The 15,769-nt window shown below is 31.8% G+C and overlaps 2 protein-coding genes across 4 annotated transcripts; one reads left to right on the forward strand and one right to left on the reverse strand.

The window, feature by feature from the left end:
* Positions 1 to 248: 248 nt before the first annotated feature.
* On the reverse strand, positions 249 to 15,219 carry LOC115707638 (dynamin-related protein 3A). Its single transcript, XM_030635659.2, has 20 exons — positions 14,763 to 15,219; positions 12,147 to 12,429; positions 12,027 to 12,055; positions 11,844 to 11,945; positions 10,709 to 10,777; positions 10,540 to 10,599; positions 10,264 to 10,377; positions 9,958 to 10,006; positions 9,749 to 9,858; positions 9,530 to 9,622; positions 9,333 to 9,425; positions 9,118 to 9,255; positions 8,903 to 8,989; positions 8,039 to 8,081; positions 7,914 to 7,958; positions 7,680 to 7,828; positions 7,112 to 7,255; positions 6,968 to 7,020; positions 6,461 to 6,560; positions 249 to 6,389 (listed from the first exon to the last, which is right to left on the reverse strand). Exons 1-20 carry the CDS (start codon positions 15,105 to 15,107, stop codon positions 6,303 to 6,305), a joined length of 2,193 nt encoding a protein of 730 aa, XP_030491519.2. The 5' UTR covers positions 15,108 to 15,219; the 3' UTR covers positions 249 to 6,302.
* LOC115707647 (CBL-interacting serine/threonine-protein kinase 12) lies at positions 250 to 4,351 on the forward strand. 3 transcript variants are annotated; one of them, XM_061106558.1, is made up of 3 exons: positions 250 to 1,871; positions 2,540 to 3,141; positions 4,003 to 4,351. In XM_061106558.1, exon 1 carries the CDS (start codon positions 343 to 345, stop codon positions 1,837 to 1,839), a length of 1,497 nt encoding a protein of 498 aa, XP_060962541.1. In that variant the 5' UTR covers positions 250 to 342; the 3' UTR covers positions 1,840 to 1,871; positions 2,540 to 3,141; positions 4,003 to 4,351. The 3 variants fall into 3 exon arrangements, with proteins under 3 accessions (XP_060962541.1, XP_060962542.1, XP_030491538.2); XM_061106559.1 differs by having other exon boundaries at positions 251 to 1,871; positions 3,052 to 3,141; XM_030635678.2 differs by lacking the exon at positions 2,540 to 3,141 and having other exon boundaries at positions 343 to 1,871.
* Positions 15,220 to 15,769: the final 550 nt, after the last annotated feature.

Consider the following 15,769-nt stretch of genomic DNA (forward strand, 5'->3'; position numbering starts at 1 on the left):
TAATAGTAATTTTTGTTTTTATTTAAATCACTATACTTTTAAATTTCAATAATTATCACTACGTTAAATATCATTAATTTTAAAATTTTAATATTAAAAAAAATTAAACACTAAAATAAAATTAACAAACGGCACGTAACATATATATATTTATATATTTATATGGTAGAGAGAGAAAAATAGGTGGAAGAAGTGGAAGGGTATATTCCCAAACCCTATAAAAGCATCTTAACACATAACAAATAAACAAAGAGAGTATACCTTTCATTTCAAATTACCAAAACACAAACACCAAAAACCATATCTTCTTCTCCATAATCAAACCCTAACCACGGAGCATCAATGGCCGAAATCAAGGCCACCAGCTCCACCACCACCACCAAGAAGGAAATCCAAGGCTTACTCCTAGGTCGCTTCGAAATCGGCAAACTATTAGGTCACGGAACCTTCGCAAAAGTTTACCTAGCCAAAAACATCAAGTCCGGCGAAAGCGTCGCCATTAAAGTAATCGATAAAGAGAAGATCCTAAAAGGCGGTTTAATTGCTCATATCAAGAGAGAGATTTCAATTCTTCGACGAGTTCGTCACCCTAACATTGTTCAACTCTTTGAGGTTATGGCTACCAAGGCTAAGATCTACTTCGTTATGGAGTACGTTCGCGGTGGAGAATTGTTCAACAAAGTCGCCAAGGGAAGACTCAAGGAGGAACTTGCCAGGAATTACTTTCAGCAATTGATCTCAGCCGTTAGTTTCTGTCACGCTCGAGGAGTTTTTCATCGGGATCTTAAGCCTGAGAATCTTCTTCTTGATGAGAATGGTAATCTTAAAGTTTCTGATTTTGGTTTGAGTGCTGTTTCTGATCAAATTCGTCAAGATGGTCTTTTTCATACTTTTTGTGGTACGCCGGCTTATGTAGCGCCGGAGGTTTTGGCTAGGAAGGGTTATGATGCTGCTAAGGTTGATATTTGGTCTTGTGGTGTTATATTGTTTGTTTTAATGGCTGGTTATTTACCTTTTCATGATCAGAATATTATGGCTATGTATAAGAAGATTTACAAGGGTGAATTTCGTTGCCCTAGATGGTTTTCCCCCGAGTTATCTCGGCTTCTTAGTCGTGTTCTTGATACAAACCCTGAAACTAGGGTTACTATACCTCATATTATGGAGAATAGGTGGTTTAAAAAGGGTTTCAAACATATTAAATTTTACATTGAGGATGATAAACTGTGTAAAGTTGAGGATGATGATGGGATTATTGATAAGGAAAAGGCTGAGGTTGAGGGTGGTGATGATGGGAGTTGTTTTTCTGATCAGTCTTTGTCTGAATCTGATTCGGAAATTGAGATGAGAAGAAGAACAGCTTCTTTGCCTAGACCAGCTAGTTTGAATGCTTTTGATATAATATCTTTCTCTAGGGGATTTGATTTATCTGGGTTGTTTGAGGAGGGTTCTGAGGAGGAATCGAGGTTTGTTTCGAGTGCTTCGGTTTCTAAGATTATTTCTAAACTTGAAGAGATTGGTAAAGTTGTTAGCTTTAGTGTGAGGAAGAAGGATTGTAGGGTGAGTTTAGAGGGTACTAGAGAGGGTGTTAGGGGGCCGTTGACTATTGCTGCTGAAATATTTGAGTTGACACCTTCTTTGGTTGTGGTGGAAGTTAAGAAGAAAAGTGGTGATAGAGCTGAGTATGAGCATTTTTGTAATCAAGAATTGAAACCCGGATTGGAAAAATTGAGACTTGAGGAGGAGTCTGCTCGTGCTGCTGATACTGCTAATGCTGCTGCAACTGCTGCATCTGCTGCATCTGCTGCATCGTCAAATGTACCATCAGATACTGAATAGAGTTTGAAGGAAAAGAGAGAAAAGAGAAAAGGGTATGCTGTTCTTTTTTTGTCTTGATCTATTTTTACTTTTAAAAGTTAAATTTGATTTGACTAGGAATAGAAATGATTTGAGTAGAAGTATGTTTATAGGGACTGGATTTTGTCTAATTAGGGTTTGCATTCTTCATAATTATTGGATCGAGATTGAGTTGATGTAACGGTTGGAAGTGAAAGTACATCAAACCGAGTCTAGAGTATTTACTACCTTACCTTAACCAAAGTACATAAAACAAATCTTATAGTACATAACGGGAAGCATTCCGTTTCTCTTTTATAAAAGGAACAAAATCCATTCCATATGTATATACTCTTGAGATCATGAATTAATATGGATTCGGGTAATGAATAATATACTATTTATGTATGTTTATGCATCAACGTATGCATTACGTTATCTTCATAATTATTGGATCAAGATTGAGTTAATTTAACGGTTGGATGCAAAATTACTTCCAATCGAACACAACGGAATGAATTCCGTGTTTGTTTTAATTTTCAAAGACCATTAATTAAGATGGATTCAGATAATTAATAATATACTAGTTATATATGTTCATGCCTTAATGTATATCCATTACTACTACATGATTAAAAGTGTTGATAGTCAGTAATATAGACATATATGAATAATTCTTTTTTTTTGTTTTTCTAAATTTCAGATTAGGGTTATCTTCCCAAGGACTTTCTTCACTTGATTTTTGAAAAAAAATTTGGAAACATTGAAAGATGGTCATTTGGTGCTATTTGTCATGAGTGGTATGTTGTAACTATGGATAAAAGAAGTGAGCTAATCAAATTGAAATGTCATAATATAGTATCAAAACTTTTGGTGCCCAATTATAAAAGAGTGAGTGGTTGTAAGGTTAATAATTCATGGAAAATTTTTAGTATAATAAACTCATGAAGAATTACATTAATATTAATAACAAACCCAAGGTATTATTACTTCCTTCATATGAAGAAGCACATCCTTAGGATGGTTAGAGACTCTTGGTAAAAACTTGATTAGTATTTGATTTGAATGCAACTTCTATTTTTGATTGGTAAATTGTTTTTCGAAAACAAAAATCTAATCAGTTTTCAAATCTTATGAAACAAGTCGAAAACGAGAAAATCACGTTTTTTCTGTTTTGGGATATTGTTTCCCCCATCTTCCATCTTCTCGGTGAAGCTTCCACGAAATCAAGACTCTTCACTCAATGTTCATCTCATCTTACATCTCCCACTCGCTCCATATTTACTCATCGACCATTTACACAAGGTATTTAGATTTATTCCTCTGTAAAATCTCATCTAACATTAGAAGTTTGTTTATGTGTTAATATTTTATTCGGTAGAGCATTTAATTTGGTTTGCTTGATTAGGAAATTTTTTAATAAGTTTTCTATGTAATAAGTTTTAGGGTTTACAGTGTTTGATTTGGAATTTTATCCAAGATCTTAATGAGCAATATATTTTGTATGCTTATTTGGGTAATATATTTTGTTTGATTGGATCTGCTGGTTTTGGACTCTGCTGTTCTGGGTTTATGTCTTCCTACGAGAAATCCACGATCTTGTGATTGGGATTTTGAGTTCCTTGTCTTTGTTGCGTTGACAATATTTTTTATCTTCTCAAGTTTCATTCTATAGCCTTCTTTCGATTGGTTTTTCTGTTTTGGGTGAGCCTTCTTTTCAGTTCAGAAATTAGTTTCCGAGATCGTGGTTCATCAGTCATTTATTTCTGATTATGATATTTGATAGTTGTTTTTTGATTATAGTATCTTAGGATCTTCAGGGGTCATAAGACATCATCTTGCCAAGAAATTTATTATAGTTTTTTTTTTCATAAAAATTCTGATTTGTTAAACTAAGTGTCTCCACCAACAACATGAAATTTACTTTGCACTTGATAATTGCTTCTTTTGTTAGAGGATTTCAACTTTTAAATATTCTTCACTTAAAACTATGATTGTGTTGATTGACTTGGATTTTACATAGTGAAATCACATGTATGTTAATATCTAATTTGGACTCTCTAATTCACATTATTTTTTCAATCTATGAATTTTTATTCTTTGTTTCCATTTTACATTCTTCTTTGTTTCACAATGTAATGTGAAATTCTTTTACTTTGATAACAGGATGTCATATGAGATTTGGAGAGAGGCTTGGATTTTCTGATCAAAATAAGAGAAACTTAGATGCACTCTAATTCCAATATAATAAACTTGCAAAACAAAAGAACTAGCTAGTAGTTGTTAATAATATCTTATTATGCTAATCTCAAAGCATGACTTGTACTTTGTCTATATTACTTCCTTTGAAGAATATCAAATTAACTTTTTGGGCTCTGTAGTTTTGTTTCAATGGTGTTAAACTCAGGTTGCTTGAATTATAGTGTTCCCTTTTTGAGACTCTTTGCCAATAATAACAATAATAATAAATGAATTGATATGAGCATTTGCTTTGGAAAGCAATGTTAAATACCAATTGAGCATGCTGTGTTATCTATTTTGGCTATAGATTAGAATACACTCTATTAGTGATAGGATGTTTGAGCAATAATTCATTGACTTTACACCATTAGAACATATTGAAGTGACCCAAAACCAATTTACTATACAAAACCAAAGAGGAGGAAGGAGTTGAAGCAAAAATTAATGAGATGTTTTGATAGGAAATTTCTTATCATTTAAGCATAAACAATAGCAAAATAGAGGAATTTAGATAATATATTGATAGTGGAAATTGAAGTGAACAAGGTATAGTATTGGGTATTGGAGAGACACAATGCTCTCCCAAGCCATGAGCTCTACTAGCTCTATTACAATTTCATTCTCCCCTTTTCCCTTTCCTATTCACTCGTACATTATCAATGTCATACTAGAGATTTATTTATTTATTATGCAAATACTAGAGAGATTAATTATATGACTTAGATGGAAGATGTTAGAGATGGAATTTCAACAAATTTGTATGAGATTAATTCACAACACTAGAACATAGTTAATATAGATATATATATGATGATGTTTTTATTATGAATTTAATCTTGTTACTCTTGCTTCATAATTTTTGACCCTTTAATTTTTAGGAGTTTTTTCATTTTTACACTTTAAAATAGTTTTTTTTTTTTTTTTTTTTGCATTTTTGCATTTTTGCATTTTTACAGAATTTTACGTAAAAATTCTTATTGCAACTAGCGCTGCAACCTAAATTGCCACAAAAAATCGTATAAAAACTCCTATTGCAACTAGCGTTACAACTACTTTAGAAACTCAAACCGTAAATTTGAAAAAAAAAATTTAAAGGTAATTCTCCTAATTTTTATTGAAATCACATCAATTCAAATTCTAGATTTTCAAATATGTCTTGGATGATTTACATATGATGAAGTGCACATCAGGTGGGTTTTGGGTTTTTAGATTTTTGGTGTATAGATTGTGTATCGAACTCGCCCGTGTGGTAGAACAGGCTTTTGGGTTTTAGGCTTGGGTGCAGGTTGGGACGGAGGCGAAGCAACTGGACCAGGTCATTGTTGTCGGAGGCCCGAGCGGATGAGGAAGGAAAGAACAAATAAAAAAAACAGAAAAAAAAAAGGAAGAAAAATACTTGTGTGGAGTGGTGGGCATCTCGCTGGACTTGAGCTGGGGCGGTGGGGTCTTGCCGGACCTGGTCTGGGGTTGGGGTCGTGGAAGTCAGGGCTTTCGAATGGGGTTCTTTAGTTTTAGAAATTAGAATTAGGTTTTCTTGGGGTGGGGGGTGTTTGATTCGTTTCCGTGTAAGGGTATAAAAGTATATATTTAACTAAACAAAATCGAGTTCCAAGTGCACTCGGGTTTTGAATTTCTTGACCTTGTCTAACTTGAACCCAACCCGATTTGGAACTGGGTTACACCCGAATTGGCCCACTAATCTTTTAAATCCAATTTTTTTGGGTTTTTCGGGATTAGGTCAGTCAGGTTTGCTGGGTGGATTTTCGGGTGCAAATGTTTCGCCCTATCACAAAGTTATATCTCTTCTCTTGTCACCCATCAATATTGCTATTAAGCACTAGTGGTTCTTAACACCATCTAAAGGTAGCACTAGTAATATTTCATAAAAGTTATTATATTAAAATATATGAGATTTGATACTTAAATACACTAATAGCAATATTATATTTTTGAGAGTGTTAAGTACCATTGATGTCTTTTAGCATTTCTCTCGAGAAATATAACTGACTTTTTCTTGGTAGGTATGATTCATTGGACATAGATTCAATTTTTCAATTTACATGACAAAATTTACACAAATCAAAATTTAATACCATACACTATTTATTTAAAATTAAAAGAGATTTTAGATTCAATTAACCAAAACCACGTAGCTGTCAATATTTTCAATCACTTCATTTCAAAATTACAGTTCTTAAATCTGAAGTTTGGTAGTTGAACATAAACTAATATGTGATCCCTGCAACACTACTCGATGAAGAAATGATTGTTGAACTTCCAGTTGAAACATCAGATTCAACTTCCTCAAGCATCTGAAATAATTTTGTGTATCAAAAATCATAGTAACGAACTAATTATTATTCAATGTTTGATTATTACTTACCTCAATGGCTTCTTGTAAAACCAGAAACAATTCTTGATTACACTTTCTTTTCGAGACAACCTCGTCGTCCTCGATTAATAGCTCTTCAAATAGGTCCCCACTGCATAGAATCATTAATTTCACAAACTCATGTTACTAATTTCTATTGCCAAGACTAATTGCTTCATGACACTGACACTTCCAATGACTGAAAAAAATACAGCTCCAAACACGAAAACCATCAGAAAAATCACTCTCAACTATATTAAAGTGCAACAACCGAACATATAGGTCTCTTTTGGTTTTTAGCTCTGTTATTATGTTAGAATGCGAAATTGTGTTTTAAAAACTAAGATGATAAGAAGTACGGGGTTTCATCTAAAAAATAATTAACAACGAGTGGAATAAGCTATACTCTTAAATGAAATTCGACGTGCAATAGATTATATTTTCTTTCAAAACTGCCAGACATCACTTAAAAATGGACCAGTTTAAGGATCAAAGACATAAAAATTGAATTATTTATACCTATAAAGTTTCTGTGTAAAGGTACTCTGAAGTTTCCTTTTTGTATGGTTCACCTAAAAGCACATCAATCAATAATCAAGCCACAAAACAAAGAAAGGTTAAGATACCAAACATGAGAAACGAGAGAGACACACATAGGCTTACCAAAAAATGCATTATAGCTTTTGGGACAAGATCTTGTATATTCTTTCTGACAATGTCATAGTAAGATTGGATGAGTGATTTGGTTACACAAATCTCAACTGTTTCACTCTCTGTAGCTTCAAGTGGCCTTAATATTGAAGGGGGCTGATTCCAAATCCAATTAGGACAATAAGAATGAATCAAAAACATCAAATATGGAAGAAAAAAAAAAAAAAGTTACTTGAGGCGATAATACTCAAATCTTTCTAATGGTCGCACTTTTATATCATTTTTTTTTTGCGGTAATAATACAATATTTTATTACAATTAAGTACAAACCGTCAATTTTTTGTTATTAAATAATGACGTGACACGTTTACGTAACACAAAAGAATATTTGAAATATAAACAGAATAAAGAAAGTAATAATATATGCTGATAACAAAAATTGATGGTATACAACAAAATATTAATATCGTGTATTATTACTGCAAAAAAAGAAAAAATTAAGTACTAAACTACAATAATTGAGATGATTTGAATATAATTACCGCAATTATTTATTGGGATTTGGCAAATATGAAATTACCTCTGTCAATTGGATTGTACAAGGCATTTGATTAGAACAACCATTAGGCTCATCTACAGTTGTGTTGCTAACTGGTTTTCCTTCAGATGATCCTCCTCTGGTCCCAAACATTGATGGAATCCCCCAAGTCCTTGGTGATGAGTTCACACCTATATTATTGCAACATACCCCAAGTTTAAAGAAAACTCATTTATCTAAAAGAACACTGGAAATCTTTACTTTTAAGAAAATTACTAGACATTGATGGAATTCCCCAAGTCCTTGTTGATGTGTTCCCTCCTGTGTATTGCAACATAACACAAGTTTAAATAACAATTCATTTGTGTAGTGACACTCGAAATCGTTGCACTAAAATTTACCAGATGATGTAGGTTTCTCATTGTTCACTGATGAACGACTTTCCTGCCAAATGAAAATCCTCAGATAAAGAAAGTATCATTGAACAATTAGGAAAGGATTACTACTGTGTCCATTCTATGAGGAGAGTCAAATATATACCTGTATATTTGAAGACCAAATTTTAGATGCTAATTTAATCAAATCTTTTTATATAACTTAATTTTATTAGGCGAAACCAAAACACTTTGGTAGCATTTGGTTGAGAGGAATGAAAACATAGGAATGAGAATGGAAAAAGAATGGAATAAAATTTAACATGCATACAAAAATTGATAAAAAAATTATTAAATTTTTTCTCATCATGCATTGGAATGGTCTTTCCTTCCATTTTAAAATAGAATTGTCATTCTAACACTTTAATATGCAACCAAACAAAAGAATAGAATGAAGATTGTTTCCTTTCTTTTCCATACCATTTTATTATCTCCAACCAAATGCCACCTTTATGTTTACTTTTCTTTGCAAATTTGAGATGTTTACTTTTACGATACACAAATGTACACAGTGGTCACCCAATTGGTATTTATCGACTACTGATGCCTCAAATTTGTAAAAAAAAAAAAGTAAACTTAAGAGGATTTTGTCACAAAAAAAAAAATACGGGAGTTAAGTGTATAAAAATTAAAATATAAAAGAGTTTCGCTATCAATTACTCATTTTATTAAGACTTTGTCTGGAACTATGATTTTGTCAGAAAAAAAAGAAATATATATATATACACATTTCCAATAGTTTCATGACATTTTCCTTTGCAAATTTTCTCTTTTCTAAGATTTCAATCCCCCAATTTGTTCAGTAAAGTGATCATAGGGTGGGACTTGTACCTGTTGTGATCTCAGTTGCTCTAAAGCAAGCTTAACAGCCTTCCTTCCACTGAGGAAATTCGGATGCAAATAATTTATCCAATCCATCTGAAATAAAGGTTGGTAAATCAGTTTAAAACCAGAAAAACAGTTGATATACAATACTAGGAATATGACATGTTCCAAATAGATTAATCAGAATGGAACATCAAATTTCTTTGGAAAACTTTCACTACCTCCATCTCAATATGATCTCTAATCATTTTCTCAGTAGGCTTTACACCATCGCATAAAAACTTTACCATAATTTCATCCATCCGCTTTCTCAAATTCGGAAACCTTTGCAAGTCAGATACTTCACAAGCGCGACTAATCTGAAATTAACAAAAGAATTGTGTTTCGTGTTCATATCTAAATCTTTCAAAGCATTATATAATAAAAAGCATCTCACCTTCATTAGTTCATCATGAACATATCGAACACACTGAAGACTAGGGTCCAACAACCGAGCAATCTGTGCTCTAACAAGAACTTCAAACGGGGCCTGCATTGTGGAAATTTAACATCTTTGGAAGACAGAAAAGGTAACAAGTTACCATCCCAAAGATGCAGGACAATACAACATATATGCCATTATCATAAACTCACCTCTGGAACAATTAATGCGTTCCTAGCACCAGCAGCATTTTGAATAGTTATCCGAATATCATCATCTGTTAGACCCTCACAAGGATCAACTTCCTACAAGTACTTATAGCCAAACTGCTTGTTAATAATTTATCTTCATACCATATAAAACAGTAATCAGTGATGCTTTCATGGCAGGTGAGAACAAAAGACAAAGTTGTTCCAAAGTTGAAACTGTACCTCTAAGCTCTTTATAAATATTGAATGAATTATATAATTGATCCTGGCTCCACCTGACAATTCTTTAGTTGATATTTCCTTACTACACCCATCCACCAAAGCAGAAAAATCTGTTAATTGAATAATATAGGTTCAGAAGTGACTTAAAGACCTGTCTAGTGAAAAAAAAAAGTAACAAAATAACAAGATAACAGGATATTGAAATTCACCTTCACAATATTTTGACAAAATGTTCAACAAAATTACTCCTTTTTCCATCTGGAAGGACAAGGCAAAAAAATTAACTTGAATTAATAATCGCCATAGTAGTGATAGTGAGATAAATGAACAAATGACAATTGTCACATTTTTAGTCATGTAACTAACAATTATCTATATATTATAGTTTCATACATAGAAGCAAACAATATTCAAGATTCAAGCATATATGACAAGCCAACCATATGAGGAAAGACAGAAACACCAGGTCTTATAACCATGGCAAAAATAATTCATATGATTACAATGCAACTTACATTAGCCTCCGCCATGTTTCCATACTTTTGAAGTTCTTTACCAACAACAGACATTTCCGAGTTCAGCTCAGATTTCAAACTTGGGAGAGCCATTCTGATATGTTGTTCCAAAATCTAGTGCATGAGCAACCATCACAACAATTAAAAAAAGAGGGCAGCAGCAAGTTAATAACAACTGAAATCAGACTCAAAACCAGCTAATACTTGAAATTGAATTCATCCATATATATAAGAATCAAGCAGTAGTAATGATGCAAAAAAATGGAGTTAACTAACCTGATTTAGCTTCCTTGACAGCTGGGGAATGCCACAAGAACTAGGCAGACCACTATATACCTTTAACAAAGGTATGAAAAGGCAAATGAAAATTGAACAAAAATTAGGAACCAAAGCAAATTTAAGCCATTCTTCAAGTCAAAATGGTAGTTAAGGGAGTGCACAGTACAGGATGATCACGAAAGAATGTCTCTTCACGAGAAAGAGCATCAGCAATGCTACGGTTTTTATTAATGTCCTGCAATTTGAAACAGGGAAAGAGCAAGGCATCAGCTTAATTAAATAATGCTGACAACAACAAATGAAATCAAAACTCTTCAAATGCACTTGGCCATAACAAGAGAGTGAAACCTCATTTTCAAACCTGTATCTCACAACTACTAGTATATAGTATATATAGAAGATGTAGGACAACTTGTGGTGACCAAGGTGTTTGTTATGCAAATCTGAGTTGGGAGGAGTACAGTTGTTAGATTAAGGGCTCGTTTGGTAGGCCGTATAAGAGCCGTATTGTATTAGATAATAAATAACACTATGTTTGGATAAAATAATGTATTGTATTAATTATCACGACAAATTTTTTTAATACAATGTAAGTTGTATTATTTAACACATAACAAATACCATATTAGTTTGCATTATAATATTTACAAAGGATATGGGGCCAACCCCAATCTCCGACCCGGATCTAGGGGCCCAGACACGGACACGAACCTGGACCCAGAACTGGCACCCGAACCCAGAACTGACCTAGACTTGGAATGGACCCTAGATCCAGACCGAACCCAAACTAGACTGGACCATGAATCGGGACTCGGACCCTGGACATGGGACCTGGACTCGGACCAGGCTCTGGACCCAAATCACGGACCCAAACTTGGACTAGACCCCGGACCCTGGACTCGGATCCCAAACTCCAGACCCCGGACTTGGACCCGACCTAGAGTCAGTGTTAGAGTCAAGTTTATTGAAAATATATTATAACTTTACACAACCTATTAATATAAGTCAATACCAAACATAGTATTGTATTAAACAATACTACAATACAATACGGCGTACCCTACGAACTCTAAGAGAATATGAAACTCTAGTGTTGGAAGGGTTTAACATTACCATCATTTTAATTTAAAAAGATGAACCCACTTGGAAACACAATCCCATCAAGTCTAATCCCCATACCAAATGCCCCCCATCTGTGGAAAGCCACAAAGATGTTTGAAGAAAACTTTTTATACAGTCAATAGTAGTTCTTCCTTCATTTCACATCTTAATACCTTCACCGAGAAAAATAAAAAAGTTACCTCTTGGCTTCGATTAATAACGCCAATATAACCAAGACGAAGTGGAATAACTTTCCCAAGCAAAAAATTACGTGCATTAGTTCCTCGATCCATTATATCAAGCTACATAGATAACCAAACATCAACATTATAACAACTCAAGAGTATAATCAAAACAAATACTTCAGAAAAAAAAATACAAACCTTTGTGATTACACCAATTGTTCGAGAACCTGTTTAACAATCATGTCAAGCACAAAAAGTTAGCTGGTAGATTGAGTAAACTCAGTGACCGAAAAATTCAACCCCGAAGCAATTCCCTACCCGTTGGATCAGCTTCTCTAGCCATTTGAAGTGCATCAGAGGTAGCCAAATCAGAATTTGCAGGACTAACAGCCAGTATAATACATTTTTCCTGCCTAATTTGGGTCATTATCATTTTCCTAACCCTTGCCTCTATATCACTAGGTTGATCTCCAACAGGGACTTTAGTGATGCCAGGTAAATCAACAAGCGTCATATTAAGTACATTTGGAGAGGAAATCTTTAAGAAAATTTGTTCTTCTGAAACTCCTTTGTTAGACCCTGCTCCTCTGTCAGTCTCAGCCTTCATTAATCAAATAACAAAACATGTAAATAACAAGAACAATAACTAGTATTTTTTCAACTGGACTATTACTCTTGTAGAGTTTTGCTTCTGAACTTTTTTTTAGTGAAAAAAACCATCTAAACTGTATCAAATTTGTCTTTTCTATTACATTCCGTTCATTTTTGTAAACAATTCACTAATGTAGCACTAATGCGATGCCAATCCTAGCCTAGTTCAAAAGTTTAGGTATAAATAGCATCTTAATGATAAATTCTGATTATGTGTATCTACATTTTTAGAGTTGATGTTTGTATATGTTAAGCGCCAATAAATTTGATTTCAACTAACTTGAGTTAGTTAAATAAACTCTCGTACTAGAATTATATATGTGGCATATGGTTATCTAATTCAATTGTTTGAAAAAAGTAAAAATGATGCAACCAAAAGAACATTTACAATAATTTTTATGGTTCAGAAGGATTTTTAAAATAAAATAAAAGTTCAAAGCAAAAACACTTCAATATAATGGATGATATTAGTTGCCACATTTTTGTTTTCATGACATGCTTACTAAGCTGTAATGATAATTGAAATAAATCACAGTGAGGGGATTTAAACAGATTTTTTTAAATTTTTTTTTAAATGATGTAAACAGAATATTTAATCTTTAAAATATTCTATGTTTTAACTTTTTTCGTTGGTAATGAAATTAGTTTGAAGGTTTTTTTCTTTTATTTTTAAAAGTTTAGTTTACAAATATAATTTTTACCTTCAAAACTCAAAAGAGATTTTTCATTATAAATTATTTTATTATATTTCATTATAAATATAATTAGTTTTATTATATTTTTCATCAAGTTTTCTTAAGAAATTATTTTTTTTTTTATTTTTCAGCCACATAATAAATTACATAGATGGACAAATCAGCCCAATTTATGAAAAGTTTAAGGGGGCATTTTTAATAATGCTTATATTAGAAGGGAGACAATAGTATAATTGACAAAGTTTAGGAGATAAAATAGTTTAATTTTTTTTTAACTAAAATCTAAATTTTTACAGCTGATAAAGTTAAGGGGCATTTTTTACACTTAAATATTACAGAGGTACAATCATATAAGTGACAAAGTTCCGCGTGGGGAATAGTTTTCTATTCTATTTTTAATTATTTAATTAATTTTATATGTTTTCAAAAAATAAAGTGTTAAGTATTATTAGCTTATTAAAATAATTTTTATAATATTATAAGTATATAAATGAGTAAAAAAATTGACTACAAATAAATTAAGGTGGTATTTAATTGGAGGTAATAAAATAGAAGAGAATGAAAAATAAATAATTTTCATTCTATTTTTTAGTTTAGTTGCAATTTTTGGAAATTGAAATATCATTCCAATGGAATACTCTTTTCATCATTTTGGTGGAATGACTATTCTATTTTGAAATAGAAGGAAAGACCATTTTAATATAGCATGAGAAAAAATTTAATGATTTTTTTATCAATATCTTTTATGCATTTTAAATTATATTTTATTTTATTCTATTCACAATTCTAATTTTATTTCTATTTTTTTTAATTTCTATTTTTATTTCTATACTTATATTTTCATTCCTCTCAACTAAATACCACCTAAGAACATCTCCAATGGAGATGCAAATGCAAAATATAGTTCACTTTGTCAAAATTCTAGTATTGTAATACAAATATCTCACGTAACAAAAGTGAATTAAATTTGGATCACAATATAGCATGATACAAAATTTGTATCACAATAAATATTATGCTTTTATATTTACTATTATGTCATTTTAATATTTTATTATTAAAATCTAGTTAGCATATAAATTTGCATTAAATGACTTTTTTAATTATTATTATTTTATTATTAAATTTTATATTATTATTATTATTTATATTTTTAATAAAATATTAAATTTTACATCAAAATTTATAATTATACCACAAAATTATATTTTATGCCAAATATAGATCAATTTTTACATTGGCAGATGGTCTACCATATTAGTAAGTAAGTAATACAAAATAGATGGTTAATTACAGTAAATATTATATTCTTCTCTTAAAAATATAGATATACAAATATCATAATTAATTTGTTTATTTAAATATTAGCTGTAATAGAAAAGAAAATAATAAATTAGACAGCCATAATTAATAAAACTAAACTAAAGTCAAAGAAAAGTCATTTTCAAGAAATGAGAAAACAAAAAAATATGCAAATGTAACTAATGCAAGATTCAAATAAAACCAAAATTTGAATATACACAATATTTCAAAACAAAATAAATAAAAAAAAAAATTACCATCATCATCAACAACAAAATATTTGTACCTGAATTTCGCGGCGAATCTTAGAGAAATCGTAGAATCGTTTTCCAGGCAAATGACGAAACTCACCCCACTCTGCTCCTTCATCATCGGTCTCCGGCCGATTCTCTAGCACAAGCAGAAGCGGTCTCCTCGTGCATATATCGCAGCCGCGAGGAAGAAAATCCCGGCCGACGAGTGCCTCTAGAACGCTGGATTTACCGCTGCTCTGGCTCCCTATAACAGCCACGAGAGGTAGAGAAATATCCAACGAAGAATTGTTTCCTACGGGAGCAATAATTTCCTGGAGTTTGTTGATGATCGGTACTAATGAGGAACCGATCGTCGCCGCCGCTGGACCTTTTCCCATTAATTAATGGAGTTTTTTTTTGTTTTTTCTTTAGTTTTTGTAATAATGAGAAATAAATTATGAACCCTAATGAAATGTGTGAAGTGTTTAATAGTTAGTTAATTGTGTAATTGAAAAGATTTTGACTACTTTATTAAGTTATAGCTTAGCTTTTGAGAGGATGAGAGAATCTATGTTCTGCTTTTTTTTAGTGGAGAATATAATAATAATGATAATAATATTAAGGTTGGTGGTAAAGGTAAAAAGAGGAATAAAAATGAGATGGTTCCACTAAATTTGTACATATGAACTATACTGTGTGAGTATAAATGATTATTATGGTCGCAAAACGATTATAATTTTATAGTGTGCGACTATTACGGTAGTATAGAGTAAATTAAGTGAAATTATTTTGTAAATTTTAGTATTTTACATTATTAGCTTGGCAAATAAGGAAGAAAAATAAAGAGAAAAGAAAATGAGGATGGAAATTTTAAGTGGGTTCTACTAATTTTTTTTCTCCTCTAAAATGGTAATGTATAGGGGAATTTGTGGTTATTTAACCCTTTATATGGGAGGATTAATTTAGTTTAATCTAGTCGGTATATATTGATATCGCTCAATTTATTACACTGTAGTTGTGTTAGTAAACGAGTTATATCATATTCACAGGGAGGTAAATT

This window comes from Cannabis sativa, chromosome X, assembly GCF_029168945.1.
Source record: "Cannabis sativa cultivar Pink pepper isolate KNU-18-1 chromosome X, ASM2916894v1, whole genome shotgun sequence".
Lineage (NCBI taxonomy): Eukaryota > Viridiplantae > Streptophyta > Magnoliopsida > Rosales > Cannabaceae > Cannabis > Cannabis sativa.